At 39.2% G+C, this 18,741-nt stretch overlaps 1 protein-coding gene across 6 annotated transcripts in view; it reads right to left on the bottom strand.

Annotated features, from left to right (window-relative positions):
- Window positions 1–342: 342 nt before the first annotated feature.
- LOC105684870 overlaps window positions 343–18,741 on the bottom strand; it is a 120,220-nt gene continuing 101,821 nt past the window's right edge. For 5 of the 6 annotated variants that reach the window (XM_048650947.1, XM_048650950.1, XM_012398561.3 and 2 more), the window contains exons 5-6: window positions 8,678–8,912; window positions 343–4,286 (exon numbers count right to left, since the gene is read on the bottom strand). In XM_048650947.1, coding sequence (XP_048506904.1) covers window positions 4,195–4,286; window positions 8,678–8,912 — 327 coding nt within the window. In that variant the 3' untranslated portion in view covers window positions 343–4,194. The remainder of the gene's footprint in view (window positions 4,287–8,677; window positions 8,913–18,741) is intronic. The other variant, XR_007277163.1, reaches the window with a different exon arrangement.

Below are 18,741 nucleotides of genomic sequence, written 5' to 3'. Positions count from 1 at the left end.
GTTTCGTTGATGGCGTGTTTGCTCCGGACAGATTCAAGTTTATACTCCTCGTATCTCGCAATGCACTCACTACTATTCGTACACCGTAATCTTGGATTAAGCTTTTCTACACATTTTACAAATATATATGTATAGATATATATATATATATATATATATATATATATATATATATACATACACGTAGGATATACGTACAAGTGTAGTATAACATACGTATCCACTTCATCGTCGAAAATATCTCCTCATTTGCCATGTCGGTTTTCAGCACCACTCGTACGCATATACCTATGAATATATAGATATAAACTAGACAAAGGTTAGGTATGGTATATTCATTCGTATTATTCGAACGTACGGACTTTAATTAACATCAGCGTTACATTCAAATGATTTACTTTGTACACAAAAAATTATTTTTTTTTCTCTTCTTATAATGCTTCGTATAAAATAATTCAATTTTTTCGCGTTTATGTACCTAGTTAATGTATACTTGTGCTGATAAAGGAAAAAAAGCAGAGATGAGATTCGTTTATCTACCCTGCGAGAACGAATTCTCGCGTAGAGGTAAAACTTTGTCAATTATTAACCGCGCCGTAGTGGAGCCGCGGTCAAATAGGGGATGCGTGTATGTACAGAGTGAGCGAAGGAAAAAGTCAATTTTATAACCGAGGGAATGAAAAGCTTTGCCGCGTGAAATGTTTCGACGCACTGTGATTTCCTACGAAAAATCTCTATTTCGAGCGCGCGTAATGATAAATAGAGCGCGAAACGAGAGCTCCATTCTTCTGTAATTTTCGCGATCTTGAGAAAGCTAAAAATTGGCCTTTCCTTTTCGCCCCGACCCGTGGACACACAGGGTGCAATATAAACCCTTTACATCTCGTCCGGGGAATAAAAATATTACAAGTGCAGAGAGAATTGGCAGAGAAATTTCTGCAAGCTGTCGTAGAATATCAAAAGGTCAGAACTCAGAGCGGCGCTACTGCGGGCTACCGGTACAGCATGTATAAGCAGCGTAGGAAAATTTGCTGAATAATTTTACCCATTAACGAATATCTGGCAAAGCGAGTAGACGGTGTAGTACAGCTATGGTGGCCGCCGGGACTATGCGAGTAGGTAGTGCGGCACTTAATCCTGGATCAACAGAATCCTTCAAGTATTATCCCATGACGAATGACGTCGCAAAATAAAACTCTACTCTACACCTATTCATTCAACGTTCCCATTATGCTATCCCGATGGTATATCGTTGACCCAATTGTTATACAATGAAATTCTTTCCCTTTCCTCTCCATCGCCTTACTTATTATTCCACCGAATCATTTCAGTTCGTTCGTCCAATCGTTAATCACGAGCCACGTGCCCCTCAACCCCCTCCAGATTTTTTTCTCCATCTTCTATATTCCCTTATTCGCGAACTGTGCGAAAAATATGGCTACGATGATGACGCAAGCGATTGAAATAGTAACCCCGAGGTGGTGACTCTGGAGATTTTCTCTTTCCTTCTTTATTTCCTCTATACTTCGCTCGATCTAAAATTTTGACCTTTTGAATACACGTAGGTACGATGCGTGCATCTTGCATCGTTGGCCCGCGTGCATGGTCTCGTATTATCCCGGTTTTAATAACCTATATGTACGTAGAATTTGTATAATATACATGAATGTAATAGCTGCCCGTTTATGGGATTCGCTTAACTTAAATATTGAATTTTAATAAAATATAATATAATATCAACAGGGGGAAGCATGCATGCATATCGATAACCTATTTTTATTATAGATAACGTACAGCTACTACAAACTACGTTCGATAATCGTGGTAGAACTCCTTTCAATTATTATTTAACCATGTGAGCAAGAGGGCCTTAATTTTTTTTCTTCGTTTCCTTTTTCGTTTTTTTTAGTTTCTTAATCTCTTCAAATTTCTATATATATATATACGTGTAACGTATACACTATTTTTAATTTACACACATATATCATCGTACAGATATACACTTAACTTACATATGTATAGATTATTTATTTATAATTTTTTTTATACCGTTGTTACGAATGAAAACTATATTATATGTCATGTATATAAATTGCACTGAGTGTACAGTTATAATTTTATCCTTCGTGTGTGGTTTTATTCGTTATTTTTCGGTTTGTTTAACATTATTATTATTATTATTTCTTTTCTTTCTTCCTTTTCTTTTTTCTCCTCTGTTTGTTAATAAAAATTTTTCGTTATCGGTATACATACATATACCTATACTATATCTGGTTTTTATATACGCGGCTGCGAAAGCAACGTCTTAAGCCTCGTCGCCCTACGTCAGCCCATGTATATATATGTATATATCGATGCCCTGTATCATTATTATATATATATATATATATTTATTTATTCGTAATTACGTTACTTATAACTACGAGCAAAATTACCCTTCGATCTTTATCGAGCGAAGGTATTTCGAGAGCGGACTTATTATTCACAAGGGGTGGATATCGTAAGATGACAGTTACTTTTCTCAGGATGGCCATGATGATGACAATGATAATAATGATAATCCAGACGACAGAAGAAATAGAAATAAAGAAGAGAACGCTGTCGATGTATATGTATATAAGAATGCGCAATTCCGGACGGAAGTCACGACCCCACGTACAAAGCCGAGCTACGCTTCTTGCTTAAAACATATACCTATTTGATTTTTATGTAATAAGCATTCTTAAGTCGATCTCGTCGCGCAATGTCTGCGTTACGCCTAAGCCGATGGAATTCATAAAGGGCCGTTGCACGAAGACGTTTCTTCAAGCAGTTGGAAGATGCGATTTGTACAGTTTTTTCGTAGACGAGTGTAGAAGTTTTTTTTCTTAATTTTCGGGTGAATTGAAATTATCTACCAATGTTTGGCGAGACAATTTATCGTTTTTCAAATGTTTCGTACGTGTGAATCGAAAGCATCGTTTCGTGAAAACTGTACGAATTGCGTTTCTGATTATAATTCAACGGATCATTGAAAAAAAAAAAAGAGAAAAAACTCACGGTTCTGAATAAAAATAATTGAAACAGACGGTATTCATCCTACTCTCATTTCAGTCTTCCCGAGTTCTAAAATGGCCCAATGTCCACGCGATGGCGAAACGCGGTGGTAACGTAACTCTCGAGTTTACTCAAACGACTCTGCACGTGTTATAATATGTACTTATACAAGTTAGCTTACTAACTCCATATAACAATAGTTGTTGTTTACCTGTTTTGTTATACGAGTAAAATACTTACGAGAGATATGGATACGTTACACCCCGCACACGTTTAGCCAACTTTGCAAAGCCTGTTTCCAGGCGTATCGCGTTTACAGCGCCGAGCAACATTTCGTTGAGCGGTACGCTTGTAATTTTTGTCACTTTCAATTATTAGATATTATATATGATGAGAATATCTAACCGATTTTCGTTTAGTACGGATCATTGATGCGATACATGTAGAAATACACGATACAAATATTCATATATAGCAGCTGTGCGTGTACCTGAACTCGAGGCGATTGATCAAGTATACTTGAAAAACTTGGCGATGGTTACGGCTTCGTGTTGTTGATCGGAAGAAATGTCGTTGACGCTAATTAAAAGCATTAATTAAACGGCCGACGTTCGTGATATTCTGGGCGTAGAGAAATTCCTGGTTTTTAGCCTTGGAAATATTCCGTATAAAGGAGCGCGGGGCCCTCGGGTTTTCTTCCTTTAAGATATTTCGCAGCGTGAAATTGTTGAGTAATATTTAAAATGGAGTCGTTGATTAGACCAACCTGAAAAATTTCCGTTTCCCTTTGACTTTTCGTGACCCGTTTTAAGATCGTGAAATCTTATCATCATCCGACCTTTGCTGCACCCACGTCTCGAAGTACCTTGTTTTCTCTCAAACATCATGCCACGTTTCATCCGTGTCTCAATCGGAGATTCAACATCGTTTAACAATAATAACAAATCGAACATACAAAAATTTCAAATCCCTAATATTCGAATCTCACCAATCTCTTGTAACCGCTTTTAAATATAAACCAATATAAAAAACCACATAAATTTCGTATCATTCAACAATTTTCTCTGACTAGTACATTGTTTTTCGTACCAACGACGCTTCAACGGCGTTATCATTACCTTCGATCAGGATTAGAGAGATGATTTATATCTACAACGACTATCTCAGTAGCAGTTGCACGAGACCGAGGCAAATCAAAGATGCTGGTAACGACGTCATCGTTAATCCGGGACAACCGTTTTCCGAAGTAACTGAAACATATCAATAAATAACAATGATTTATTAGCCCTCCGTTATTACCACGCCGTTATTATCACATATGCTTACAACACGACTACACACACCGTAGTATACTATGGCAAACCAATTTACTCCATAAATTCAGGTATGACAATGTGTTCTTGGGTTCGAAGGCCGATACCTCGCAAATCTTGGCAAAGGCTAATGTATATTACACATGGGCCTCTCTACGGCTTACACTACACTGCATCGTGACTCTCGGTATAGGGGTGGTGCTGTCGCAGATATTCCGCTAAATGCAATAATAGTCGTGGGCTCTATACGGAAATGCGCTAATGCGTCGCTAAATAGGTAATATCCAGCAATGTGACAGAGACATCTGCGAACACGTAACAACAACGATACGGTGAAATGATGTACACGCTATACAGGGGAATTATCTTCCACGCCGTTGTGACATCGGTTGATGCCAAGTTTCAGGCTGAACAAAAACGAGGATTCGTTCGATCTTCGCTGCTTTTGTATTCATTGGGTTTAAGAAATTCACATAGATTTTCTATTATTTTGTTTCACTGCAAGCGATTGCCGGTAAGACTTGAAATTTCCAAATAATAAAAATCGACTTGCGAGAATTTCAAAATTTATAAATCGCGAAAACCTCACCGATGAGTTTATCGTTTGTAAGTAATGTAAATAGTTTTGGCAAAATCTCAAGACGATGCGGTTCTTGAAAAAATATACTCACCGAATATTCTATCGGAACATTTGAAATCATCAGAAAAAAAAAAAAAAAAAAAATCGTGTGTCGCTCATCAATATTCAGCTAATCACTGTGTTGACGTTTTTTCTTTTCATTTACGGATACACTCTTTTGAATAATCTCGACACATCTCGAATTTCAAAACATTAACTTTCAGCGAGACTTTGACTTGTTTTCCTGAAACTTGTTTTGCAGAGAAGGTAAACCAATCTTGATTAAAAAGAACGTATCAAATTACGAGCAGCTTTTTGGACTACGCGATCTGATATAGCGCGATGCGGGGTGCTCCGTTTTCTCGAAGTCACTTCGACTGTTCCTGCGGTTTTAAGTAAGCGTACTGGCTCAAGCCATTCAGAAGACTTGAAACTTTAAGGAAGTTGAATAAGGGAGTGGGGGTTTGAAAAAATGAGTGATTCCTCAGAGAATCGTTCCAACTTTCTGATGAGTATTATACAAAATAACGCATACCTGTGTATACACGTTTATAGAATCAATTTCGTTATGGATTACTGGTAATTTACTCGCAGAAGGAGTTGAGGAATATTTGTAGTTGGTATTCATTGAAAGATGTCCAATTACATTAGCAACGGGGTAACGGAATACCTCAGTCCCGGTTGTTTTATTATTTAATTGACGAGATAGACGACAGAATTGTGGACAAGGTTCCGAAGGACTCGGAGGACTTTTATAAACGACCTGGACAGGACTAACTGAAACTCGGAGGTTAATGTGCAAGTTGTAATTACTTTATTGGGATCGAAAGGGAAAAAAAGATCCGATGGCTACTCGTGTATTCCGTCACCTGACGAAGTTTGCCATAATTTCGATCGATCGTCCCTCTGAGGAGGAAAAGAACACTTCGTCATTTCTACACACTCGAGTGTTCGGATCTCAATCATTTTTTTTTTTTTTTTTGTTTCGTTTCCTCCCCACTTCGATTCTTTGCAACTATAACGAAAAAGTAATACTTTATTAGAGCACGAACGAAATAATTTTGGAAATATTCAATTCCATTCCAATTTTCTGTATCAGTGATTGAATTTTTGACTAAGTGCACGTCGCATCAAATGTGATTGGAATTTCATGATTGTAAAAACTTGGTAATAACTAACAGGGCTCTGGGGCTCTTGCTATTTCGCACCTCTGACTGCCTACGAAACAAACATTCAATTATGGAGATTGAATTTAGATAACTCATGCGTTGGAACAAAAATTCGATGCTGGTGCTATGAACTTTGCTTCATTTTTTTGATTATCATCTCTTTGATGTTACTGATCAAAATAGTTTAAACTGAGTTTCTGAATGTCGCGTACATGAGGATCAACCACTAAAATTGGAATATTAGGTGAGTAAATTTCAGGGAGCAAGTTTCAGAAATGTTGTCGACGTTTCGTAACTTGCGGATGATTGTTCGACGATGAAAAACGGTGTGGGTTTCCCGAAAACTTGATCGATAGCGGAAATGGATTTTCATGAAAATTGAAATATATTATATTATTCCTGACAGCGATAGGAGTGTAAAGTTGAAAAAAGTAAAAAAGAGAATAGAATGAAAAATGGTAAAGAAGAACCTGAAGCGGGGTCTTGTCCAAGCAGCTACTAGAATAATCCTTTGTGAAAATAAATCCGTCTATGAAAATATACTGTGATGGGATGTATTTTCAAAGATACTCGTTGCAGTACGAAAGGATTAAAATTCTGTATGCGCCGTAAATAAATTAAATTATTCACCGGGTAAACGGAGTCCTGTTAAATTTTACGTACAGATATACCCGTACGTCTACCTTATATTACAACTGTACAGCGATGTTGCAAATGAAATGAACTCCGTCCTCTGCGCTTCTGTATTATCCGAAAGACAAAAGGTGCGCTCTCAAAGTATCGCGTCGCCAAGATTGTCCCCCGTTTTCTTAAACCCGACTATTAATTCGACGGTGGTTTTGACCCTACGGTCTTAGAGCACCGAACTTCCCAGCCGGACAAGCACACGCCGTTAAAGGATTAAAACGAGATCGATGTGGAGGGACGCCCCGCCGTTTCGTGCGTTTCACAGTCTCGCAATTTTGGTGTGAACGAAGCGAAGGGTGTTACAGTCGATGTTTCGTTTCTGCTTCGATCAATCCTATCGATATCTATTCGACAATTCTATACACGTATAAAAAGTGGCGAGTCGCAAAGTTGAATTGTACGGGCATCCTTGTATCACATCCACCTTGCAAGTGGGTACTTTAGATCCTTTGTAAGTACAACTTGATGATCTTGTGAACGTGCACATGACTTGAAACATGTCTCGGGTATTAACTTAATTATACTCTCCTTGTATAATATTAAAATATTCGTACATAATTATATTCATGAAATTGTTGGAGAAATTTTCAGCGTTACGGATGGTGTATATGGTATACATATGTACGTACACTGGTGTACATATGTAAGGCAGGGAGCAATTTTTGCCTCGATCAAGTCTTATTTCATCTCCAGTTTTTTTTTTTTTTTTTTTTTTTATATTTCACTTTTATTTTTAGTTTGCAAGTCTGTAGAAAATTCTGAAAAGGTTATCGGGCCGATATATGAAAACAGCGCGCGATCCGCTAGGAAAGGCGCGCGTTAAATTGGAGTGCGTGCGCGATGGTGAGGATTTCGTTGATGGGAACGACCCCTTTTCAACGTCACCCTCTTTAGTAACCTGGATTATCACTCGGCGTATATAGCTGGAAAACTTTACAGCGCAGTAGGGAGAACTCTCTTCAAGGACCATCGCGTCGCGTCGCATTGCCGCTGCAAACTCTTCCCCCCCCGCCCCCTTCTACGCCGCCACCCCCGCGGAAACTAACTCAAAATTCAGTCAAACAAAACACTTAACCGTTCGGACGAACTCTCTGGACTCCCTGGGCTTTTAGATCCACAGGATTTACCATTCCAACTTGAACGAACGTACAAATTGCTGCAGTATATGTATATATATATATTCGAGGGTGATAATATCACCTTTTTTTTTTCAACAAAATTTTTTTTTCACCAAATTTATTTTAATGAGACGCGGCGCGCAGTTGCACCGTGTAGCGTTACATCGATTAAGTTCCCATATATGTTCGGTGTACCTTTGGCTACTCAAAGGAATTTTTTCACTCGTTCATCATTTTCATCAAGAGTTTCCTCTCATCCGTCTATCCTCGTTACAGAAAATGCTCATCAATATGTATATGTATTAATGATCATCATATACATGTGACATATAACATGCAGATACATATATATTTGTCGCGCGTATACAAGATGTTTAACGTATACGATAATACCTGATACAGTTCGGCGGATATTGGATATATGATCGCATAGCGATTGGTACGATTGTACGGAAAATGTTCAATTTTTAATTGAACCTCAGGGTCATAATATAGGAAAGAGGAAAGAAACGTTACCTACCGATTTGAATGATTGAAAATAAATTTTGTGCTAATTTTATTTTCATGACGCAATCACGAGTTGTCGCCTCGATTTTTCGGAAGAAAATAATAAGATATTCGCCGGGGAAATGATTATAAATATAATTAGATGGGTTTACGTAATTCGAAATGAAAACGGAATCGTCGAATCGCAAGTAATGTGCTCGTTATAACGGATCGCTATATTACGTTTACCTCTCTCTGGGACGGGTTCTCGTAGCCCTGGGCCGAGCTGCACTTCGGCCGTTGACGAATATACGGCAGGAATCTCAGCCAAGCAGCGCAGGTTCAATTGACCGTTGACATAATGAGTAGGAAGCAATTTAAGTACCAGGTTGATTTCGCTCCACTGAAGTCCCGAGCTCACGGCGTTGTGCTGCTGACCCTCGTTCGATTCTACCCTGTGTTGTTTGGTATTCACGTGGCCGATCTGAGGGCAACCGATTAACCTATAATTAGTAATCATATCCTGCGAGGAGTAACTCGCATATTAATTACATGGATATATGATCGTCCATCACGAGGGGACGCGCGAATGGCCGAGGCGCGCGACGTCGGGACACTTAATGTCGAGTGTCCGCGACCGATTCGAGTGAAGCCGCGTTGCGTAATTCTGGATAAATAATGAAAAAAGGCTTCACGAGTAAATTTAATAATGTTCGCAGTACCGAATATCACGTTGAACAACTCGCTTTGTTTTCAAATATTTTTTTCTCTCCCTTTTTTGTTTCAATTTCACGGCTAAAATAATGAATACCGTAGTCTGACACGGTGTAATTTAGTAGGTTAATTCTCGCGTTGATTATAGAAAATCTGAATAAATTTAAATAACTCGATCACGCATAATTACATGAAATTTGGAAATTTAGACGGACAAAATGAACTTTCATTGAAGGGGGTACGTGTTGCGACGAACGATTGAAATATTCTGATTAAACGTTGGTCATTCAAATAATTGTTCGAAAATAGGTTTCCGCCACCGATATACCAATTTTCAATCGTTGGATTTAATTTAACGATGTAATCAACACGTTTTACATCGGTTCGGCGGGTCCGTTCGCGGCGTTCAATTATTGCATAGCGAATAAATAAAATCGACCGGTGCAATTTTTCACCCCGAATATAATGATCTTTGAACAAGTTAACACGCTATAAATAGCAAATGTTGTCGGGGTGTAGAAGGAACTATCTACGTATACGTAGGTAATATGCATATATATCAAAAATGGGTAACAGCTGTTGTACAAGGCACCCCATAAAATAATTTCTTAAAAGTATGGTAATGTTTCTAGAGGGTTGAAAGGTGAAAGTAATTTCTGATAAGAGGATTCTTGAAGAAAAAAGAACGCGCAGCGAGGGTTTGCCGTCTCTACTACGTCTGGTCAACAATTACCACCCGTAGATATACGTATATGATATTCGCGCAACGTTTGAGAATTCCGAATTTTCATCCATATATTCCATCCTCGCTTTTTTCCCGTGCGTATAGTTATTGAATCGGAAAACGACGAGTATATTGCGCTTTTTGTACCGCTGGACGCGGCCCGTTAACGACCCGTAAAACCATTCGTAATTTACCCATTTTTTTTTCAAAATTGTATATTGGAAAGAGAGAAGAAAAAGAAAAACCGAGTCCCAGCTCAGCTCTCAAAATGATATTCAAATACCGAAAAGCCGCGAATAATATGCGCGTGAGAATCGGAAAGCGGAATCACATAAACCTATGTATGAGAGATGTACATATGTATTATATATATACAGGGACAACCGGTCGAATGTGTGTGGCTCCAAAATGTGCGAGGTATAATGTTTAAGTGGGATCGGAGAAAATGAAATGTTATGCACCGAAATTCAACGTTTCCGAAACACCTTGCGAACCAGCGAGGCCACATGGCGCAACAATTTGAATAATTTTAGGGGCTACTGATCCGATATTTTACCTGCCAATATCGGGCTGCCGGCGTACCCATGTATTTCATATACATACGTATATATACGTGGATGAAATTCTTATATATTATGTATTTATATATAATGTCTATGTAACATACTACACATGCAATTTATAATCTTATTGAATTTACCTGCTCTTACACTCATGCAGAATGACATACGGGTCTTTACGATCACTTGCTGATTTTGGTTATTTTGATATTTTTCTTTTTCGAAATTATTATCTTTTCTTTCTGTCTATATCTTTGGAAATTATTGAAACAATCTGCAGATCAAATAATCAAACGTGCACATTGAATTTTTTGAATTTTTTTGTCAGTTTGAAATTTTGAAAAGACTGGCAAAAAAAAAGGATACCACTGTTTTCTAGGTGTTGCGTCCTGAAAAAAAAAAATGTCGGAGAGAGAGAGAGGAGAACGTGGCGATGGCTAAAAAGTGGTCGAATCGACTTGAAACACCCCATTTAAAAATTCAGTTCACCGCACAGAAAAAAAAAAAGGAAATAAACGCGAGCTATATAGCTACCGATAAAAGTGCTGCTCGTGACACTTTTTAAATTGAAAATTTAATTGTAACAAAATCGCGAAACGTTTAAATTTTCAAAGTCAGTACCGTTCGTTTCAACGATTTCATTACATTAACGAATGAAACGCGTTGATTAAAATTGGTATTAATGCTAATTGGGCGTCTCGAAACCTTACGAAGAAATGGTTAATCAGAAAATCGATGTTCGATTGCTTGTCAATATCGTCAACTTATTTCTATATCGTTATCGATGCGATTCGATGGTATTCGAGGATGTCGAGTAGAGGAGAATTCAACAAAATTAAGGTAATCTGTAAAAATGGATGAATTGAATGAAAACGAAGGGGGAAGAATTACGTAACATATATTATGTACCTATACGGTTCGTGATATCATATTCCTATGTGCGGATGAAGAAATTGCATCCCTTATGTACGAAGCCGTATAGTGTGCAATGCCGTTATAATATATTTAAATATATATGCGAATAGAATATTTATCAGAAACATTTTCTCTACACATCGTACGTACGGGATCATAAAACAAGAGCTGTATCACCCCCGTAACAACCACTCGCGCAGCTGCATGAGTGTTTATTTTATACCGCGATATGAGGAAGGGTAAATATCCGTGTGTATAACGCAAAAACGTTGCGTGGACGATTTTTCCTGTTATTGACATTCGTTTTATACGAAGGCGAACACGTTAGATGGATTTTACCGCAGATGCGGAGCCTCCGCCACGGTATATGCAAACGTCAGAAGTGCTCCTGAAATCCTCAGTCTATAGTTTTACGGTGAATTCAATCATACGTAATATATTCCGCACGCGACATTTTTAGTTTCACAACGCGGTGGTCTGCGCGTTTTATGTCCCCGCGTCTTACGTATATATACCTAGGTATATATGTATTATATATCACTACGCTTCATGCCCGCGGTTTTGTCCACTGCACTCCGCTCCGCAGTTTACGGTAAAATTATTTAGCGTTACGTCCTTTTCTCTTTTAACTATATGGTAATATTTCTCGGCAACAGTGCGCGGGATTGCACAAATCCTCTGAAATATAATACACCCGGAGTGCACCGCGTGAGCATCTCTACGATACGTGTGTTATGTGCACGAACACATTTGCACGTATGCGAATGTGTTGTACATATATGAAATGCATTTATGTGTACGTATATTAAAATGGCTGTAAACCTCGCCGTGGTGTTTGCGGATGCCCATACGTCTGGCATTCCTAGTACGTAGACCACGGCCGGGGAGTGGACTATTCTCTAGGGTGAAGAGAATATGTCCACTTTTCTACGTTTCGTAGTTACCCGAGTCTCTGCGGAACAGCTCGTAACTTCGGTTTTATATTCTATGTACTTCAAAAACCGTGCCCTATCGAGATTTCCAGTATTAAATAACCTCTCACGAATTATCGTGGCGCATGTTTGCCGGCTTGATTATAAAACGAGGGATAAATAAATCGTAAAACGACGCTCTCAGATCAAAAGATGAATCTCCTCCCCCCTTCCCCGGCTGATTTCCAAGTTTCGTCGAGATCTTCCGATGCATTTCGAACGTGTGACTCAAACGGGCATAAATGTGGTGGTCTGTCGCCATTGCGATCGGGTGCCGGGGTTAAATTAGCGCAAGAATATCTCTTCGTTATTTTACCGGCTCAACTTTCGTTCGCGTTGTTTCTCAAATTTTCATACCGTTTTCAAAAATTAAATGATGAAACGTTGAGTTGATGAAAGTGTTGCAACTTTTCTTGACAAAATTTCTTAATATTTTATAAATTAAGGATGTAATCCTTCCGGCTTTTCCTACAGAGGTATACGTGTATTTCTGTTTTCGATTTACTTGAATTTTATTTTTTTTATTTCGGGCGAGGCGAGGCTCGGCAGGTAATACTCGACTCGGCGTTCGTGTTTCAATCGCGTCTTACATATAGATATAAAGCCTGTATCGTCCGTTCTTTTTGAGTCCGCGGTTTAATGCGGGTCCTTTTAAAAATTTCTCGAACGTGACATCTTTTGTTATAGTTGGAGCAAATTTTCTGCAGAAAGGTCGTCTGTTTTTATTTTTTACAAGGAATCCGTCCTCCCTTTCTCGGTGTTTCCCGTGAAATAGAATAGTTGTGTTTGACGCTATACGTTGTAAAGTCGGATTGGAACGCGAGAAATTCTTTCTTTTTTATTCTCCGTCTACGAGCACCCGCGTTAGGTATGGGACAAAAAGACGCTGTCTTGTCATTAAAATCCCATTCTCATCTTTGCCGAGATTCAGATAGAAGCGTGAATATCAGCAGATTTTCTTCTTTATTATTTATGAGCATTTCTAAAGGTGGGCAAATTATGACTTGTGAGTTGGTGCCGAGTAATTCTAACGGAAGAGCAACGATTACTTGACATAGCCCACGAATCGGGGGGCATAAGATCAAAGAGAATGATCTGACTAAAGGTAATGCTGAACTATGCCCAGCCCGTTGCAAAAAAGTATTATCGACACAGAGCGCGAATGTCAGAGAAAGACTTCGGGAAAGAACTTGGGAAAAAAAGGTTCCGTTGAAAACTAGATGAATGAAGCTATGCGGCTGTTCTGAAAAATTCAAAGAGACTGTCAGCTGAAAATCCGTCAAATTACCGGGTAAGTTTTCGAATTTCTCCGGCTCGGTTGGCCGGTAATTATCCAGTGGTTGCAAGATAATTTGTTTTTTTCTTCTTTTCCTCTCGAGTTTCCATAATTTATTGGTTACCCGAAGCGTGCGAGAAACCTACTTCCGAACATTCGCTTCGTTTCGATAAGAAAATTCTGAGAATTTTTTCGTTCGAGCTGCCCTTGATAAATATCAAAGGTGCAAGAATTAATCAAAATGGAAGCTACGTTCTCCTCTTTTCGTTGAAACCGAATATGTGCCAGGATCATTCGAAGGTTTCAGGTTCTATTAATATTAGTCCGAATGTTTCTGGGCCACCCTGTACGTTATACGTAAGACACTACGGAAACCTATTACCCCGAATATAACAATGAGGGATTGACTGTACTTTCGTTTATAATAAAGCACACTCGAAGAAGGCGCATCAGTTACAGTTAAGGTCGAATTACAGAAGATTTATTCCGATCGAGATAGCAGCGCGGGGTGCTGTGTCGGTGATTTCTGAGGTGGTGTGGCTAAGGCAGAGAAAGGTGGTTGGCAGCGGATACATTTCCACGGTTTAAGCAGGTGGAGTCGAATGTATAGAAAATGGAGGGCGTGGGTGGATAAAAAGGTATGGAATGAGATGGGCGCTGAAAAAGAATAAAGGAAAGGAAATAAAGTGGAGGGGGTCGCCAGCTGATACCGAAAACTGCGTGCGTTGATCTCACGACGTCGAGTCAAGTGGAGTGGAGCCTCGGAGAGATCTGATCGTCTCGCAATCAGGTGCACTCGCTGTCTATAAATTCGGTGCTTCTCTCCGTTAGTTATCAATAAGCATTGTTTTACCACTTTCGGGGTCGCGTAACAATTGATCGCGCCGGCGTCGTGGGCCTGATGAAGATTAATATTCGCGTTGTTCGTAGCGTGTACTCCGAATCCTAAAATATGGCCTTCCAGCGGAGCATATTCGATCGAAAAATTACAAATCGGCATCTCACTTCTCGACGGGAATTAAGTGGTTCGGAGTATATACGGAGGTGGTATAGGGGGGTGGTACGAAATTGCGGGAAATTCAATCGGTCCGCATGAAACGCTATTAATCATCTTTAGAGTCGTTAGTGGCACGCGAAGACTATCAACGTTACAAAGTGGAAAAATCCCGCAAAGGGCGAGGCTGAACGAGCAAACTACTCACTCTTGTACCCGACGCCCTTCGCGCTATCACTTTTTTGTAGCCTTTTTTGTCTCGGTTATCAACCCGGTTTATGGTTACCTGGATATACCTATATATATGATTTTCAAGATTATTTTTTCGCACAAATTTCACCTATCAGGTACACGCACCATCGGCGTTACAACGCTAACACAAGACTTTCTTCTCATCATTTTACGTCATCTCTTTAAAAAGAAAAAAAAACCATTTCACTTCTACATATTTGCAATACACGAACGCTTCGAATCTTGTAAATATTTCGATGACGTTCCAATTGTTGTCGGATTTCAATAAATTCTCGATTGATTCTCTCGGTTCCTAATAAATTCAGAAAGTAAGATAGAAAATTCGTCATTTTGATAAGGTGTTGTGACGCTCGGGGTTAACTTTGGTCGTCTCGGGTTGGGCTAGGTTCGAGTACAACTTGTCCAACAGGCCAAGTAATTTTCTTTTTTGTTTCCCCGAAACAGTTTCCGGTAGATTTCTGACAATATGCGTGGATCGGGGAAGTCGTTAATTGAAACCAAGAATTAAAAGGCATTTCTCTACGTTCGAGCCGGCTGGCGTCCCCTTCGCTTTGATCTCTGAGAATTTGATCTAGCAGTTTCATTTGCACCAAGTATGTAGTGTGGCGGTACGCCGTTTACACCCTCTTTTAACTGTATAAGTCATATCGGGCACAAAGACCCTGTTATAAACAGACGCTCGTGCAATTACGATTCATCTGACAATGCGGCATTGTGGCAACAATCAGAATTTGACGGAGTATTTTTTTCTTTTTTTTTTTTCATTTTCATTCATCCATTTTTTTTTATCGTTTCCATTTCTTTTTGCCTTTCCTCCTTCTGCTTATTCCCTCGATTCATTTTTCTATTTTATTTGCCCCTGTTCGTGCCACTTGAAAACACCGCATTCGCCTCGTAGACACCCATACCTATTTACGCACATTAACATCACGACTTACACCACGAAAACGACCGTTGCAGCAGCCTGCAGTGCGGTATAACGCTGTCAGTTGAATGATATGTATAATATAGAGTATATATTTTTCATCATTGTGTTTTCACCGCGACTGCCTCCGGGTTGCGAGGAGGTAAATCTACCATTCATATTTTCTTTTTAGATTTCTATGGCGAATCCAACAACCGCTGCTGCGGCGCTGCACTGTACGTACTGCACCGCTCTATAATATAAGCGAGAAAAGCGAGTGGTCGTGTTCGTATCGTATAGGGTGGCCCATTATGTTCATCGTTTCATTCAAATATTTTGCGTACCGAGGTAGATACGAGGAAAATTTAGGATAAAAATTGTTTTTCGTTAACCAGGATAACCGCTGGCCCGATCCCGCCTTTCTTTTTTTTTAAAAAAAACCAAAACGCGCGCACACTTTTGAAAATCCCAACTACAGTTGCCCCTTTTTTCCTCTCAATTCACATCTTGCATGCGATATGGAAATACAAAAATCTATGAAAACTTTTTTCTCAACTCACAGGCGATTGAGAGTTTGTAAATTATTTTCAACAATTCGTTTTGTACAGCCGAAGATAATGATTTCGGAAAGAATAATCTGACCAGCTAAAAGTTTTGTATGAGAAAATTGAATCGTGGTTTGTTTAAATTTTTTTCAAATCGGTAGGTTTTTTAGAAATTAGAATGATTTGGCCATCATTTGGCCCGCTCAAGACCTTACGACTTTGTTTCGAAACTCTCATGCGTAAACCATATCTTGTACAGTTCGCGAAATATTTGATCTTATTGTTAGTGTTTGAATAGACCACCTTCTATATTACATGAACGTACGCGTATATCATTTCCCCTTCAGTCTTGATGCGTGTGCATTACCTGGATCATTATCTTGTCTTCAAAGGTCTTTACAAAAAACCTCTTGAAAAAAAAATCTTGCTCGTTGCTGGCTCGAACTACTTCCTGCGATCGATTCCTTACTTTTCTCTTTTTCAATTTTAACATTCGCCCGAACACGCGCTCTTCATCGCGCGGTTAGAAGCATAAAAATTTGAATGAGTATATGCGCTCAATTTCAGTCGCATAGCTGATTGTGATGTCCGGTTCCATGTTTCTGTACACCTATATACAGATACCATCGTACTGTGAGACAAAAGTCGGAATGATATATCTGACCGACGGATAAAAAGCCACTGCAGCGCATTCTATGAACAAAAAGTTTATTCTTCACGTCTGACGAGATGTCGGTCGTTATACCGCGAAAAAATTCCGAGTACATCGCTCAGATCAGAAATGTTTTGTCGGAACAACCGAAGTACCGTTTCATCGACAAAACTTTATCGTTGAGATTTTTTTTTGTTTTGTTTTTTTTTTGCGAGTCCGACGAATCTGTTTTGAAAGAAGCAAAATTTTGATGAATTACACGGTCATTTATCTCGCGATGTAGAAAACTGATTCGTCCAAATTTTCGTTCATCCAACGTGATAGTTACGTGCAGATAATTTTTCATTTTCAAAAACGAATCGAAGTGAAGTGAATGAAGAAATTTTTCTTCATAATTTTCTTTGGAAAATCATTCAGCATGCCGAAAAATACTTTTCCTTCGGAACTTTAGAATTATAGATGAAAAATTTTCTTTCATTGATAAAATCACCTCGTTGTGACTATTTTTTTGACGAATGGAATCTTTGATGAATTCACCGACGTAATATTCGACGAAACAACCGTTGCCGTGACGAAACGAGCGTCCATGCTTAATCGTTGGGAAATTTTATTTCCCCAACAAAGTTAGTGAGATTTACACGGGAAAACTTTTAGACGGATTTTTCCCGCGGCCGAAAAACGATTCTTCAGTTTACCCGGCAACAATTTTATTTATCTACGTCTTCGTTCGTCGGGGCCTCGATCAGGACGTTAAAATTTCGTTTTTATTTTCGAACGAAACATTCCCTGTCGTGCGACTCGAAATCGGAAATCGAACTGCAGTGAACGTCAAAGTCGCATTCTGCAGTGCTCCGAACTTGTCCCCCGATACGTCGTTTTTCACGTAACTAAGCTTCGCCAGTGGGTGTGGGTATACGCGTATATGCATAGCTTATTTATTGTTCAACCGTGAAGTAACTTGGCGAAGTTTCACGTATAGTATATCGAGCAACATACCGCACCCGTCTGAGTAACTAAGGTTGATGTTCGTTATTCTCTGTTCGTTGTCCGAAGTAATTGTGGTGAATATAGTTGTTTCTATTCACACTTCTATTACCAACAACGACGCGTACAAAGTTAAGTTCTCGGCACCGTCTAATAGGGATGGAATAATTGGTACCAAGAGTATTGCCAACTTAGTAACGCGGTGGGAACTTCGACGAGAGCCGGAGTGGTGGATCGCCAACTTACTTTGCATTGTGTACGTCGCAAATTGAACTGGATACACCTGATTTGGTAGTAGGTACCCCCGCGATATCAGGCTACGTATTTTTTAATTAACTTCACGGCGGCCGTTGTTTGTTTTTTTATCCGGTGAATCGAACCGTGCAAATATTTACCGAGGAGTGTAAATGGCACTCGTCTTTCGACTACGTATTCTTGAATCTTGTAACTCCGACACCATGTAAATAGTCGAGTTGGAAGACAAATTGATACAAGGAGATAATTTGAGAATGTTATTTCGGCGGGACTCGGGTCGTTTCTGACCAAAAGCAAAAGTTCAAGTCTCGCGAATCACCAGACGTATATATATATGTATATGCTCATAAAAGGGTGAAAGACTGTCGTTTGCCGTTTCTTTGCACAGGGGTGGAACATGCCATTAGAGACGCGCAGGGGTGCTTCCACCGAGGCAATTTAGTAGTTGAGTAAATTTTTTTCCCTTTACTTCTCAATTTATATTCCACAGTACTGTTGGTTCTGGCTTGAATTAAATAAAAGATTTGATAATGAAAATGAAGAGCGACCGAATATATGATCCGGATA

Source organism: Athalia rosae, chromosome 2, assembly GCF_917208135.1.
Source record: "Athalia rosae chromosome 2, iyAthRosa1.1, whole genome shotgun sequence".
NCBI lineage: Eukaryota > Metazoa > Arthropoda > Insecta > Hymenoptera > Athaliidae > Athalia > Athalia rosae.
This window is presented reverse-complemented; position numbering and strand designations above follow the sequence as displayed.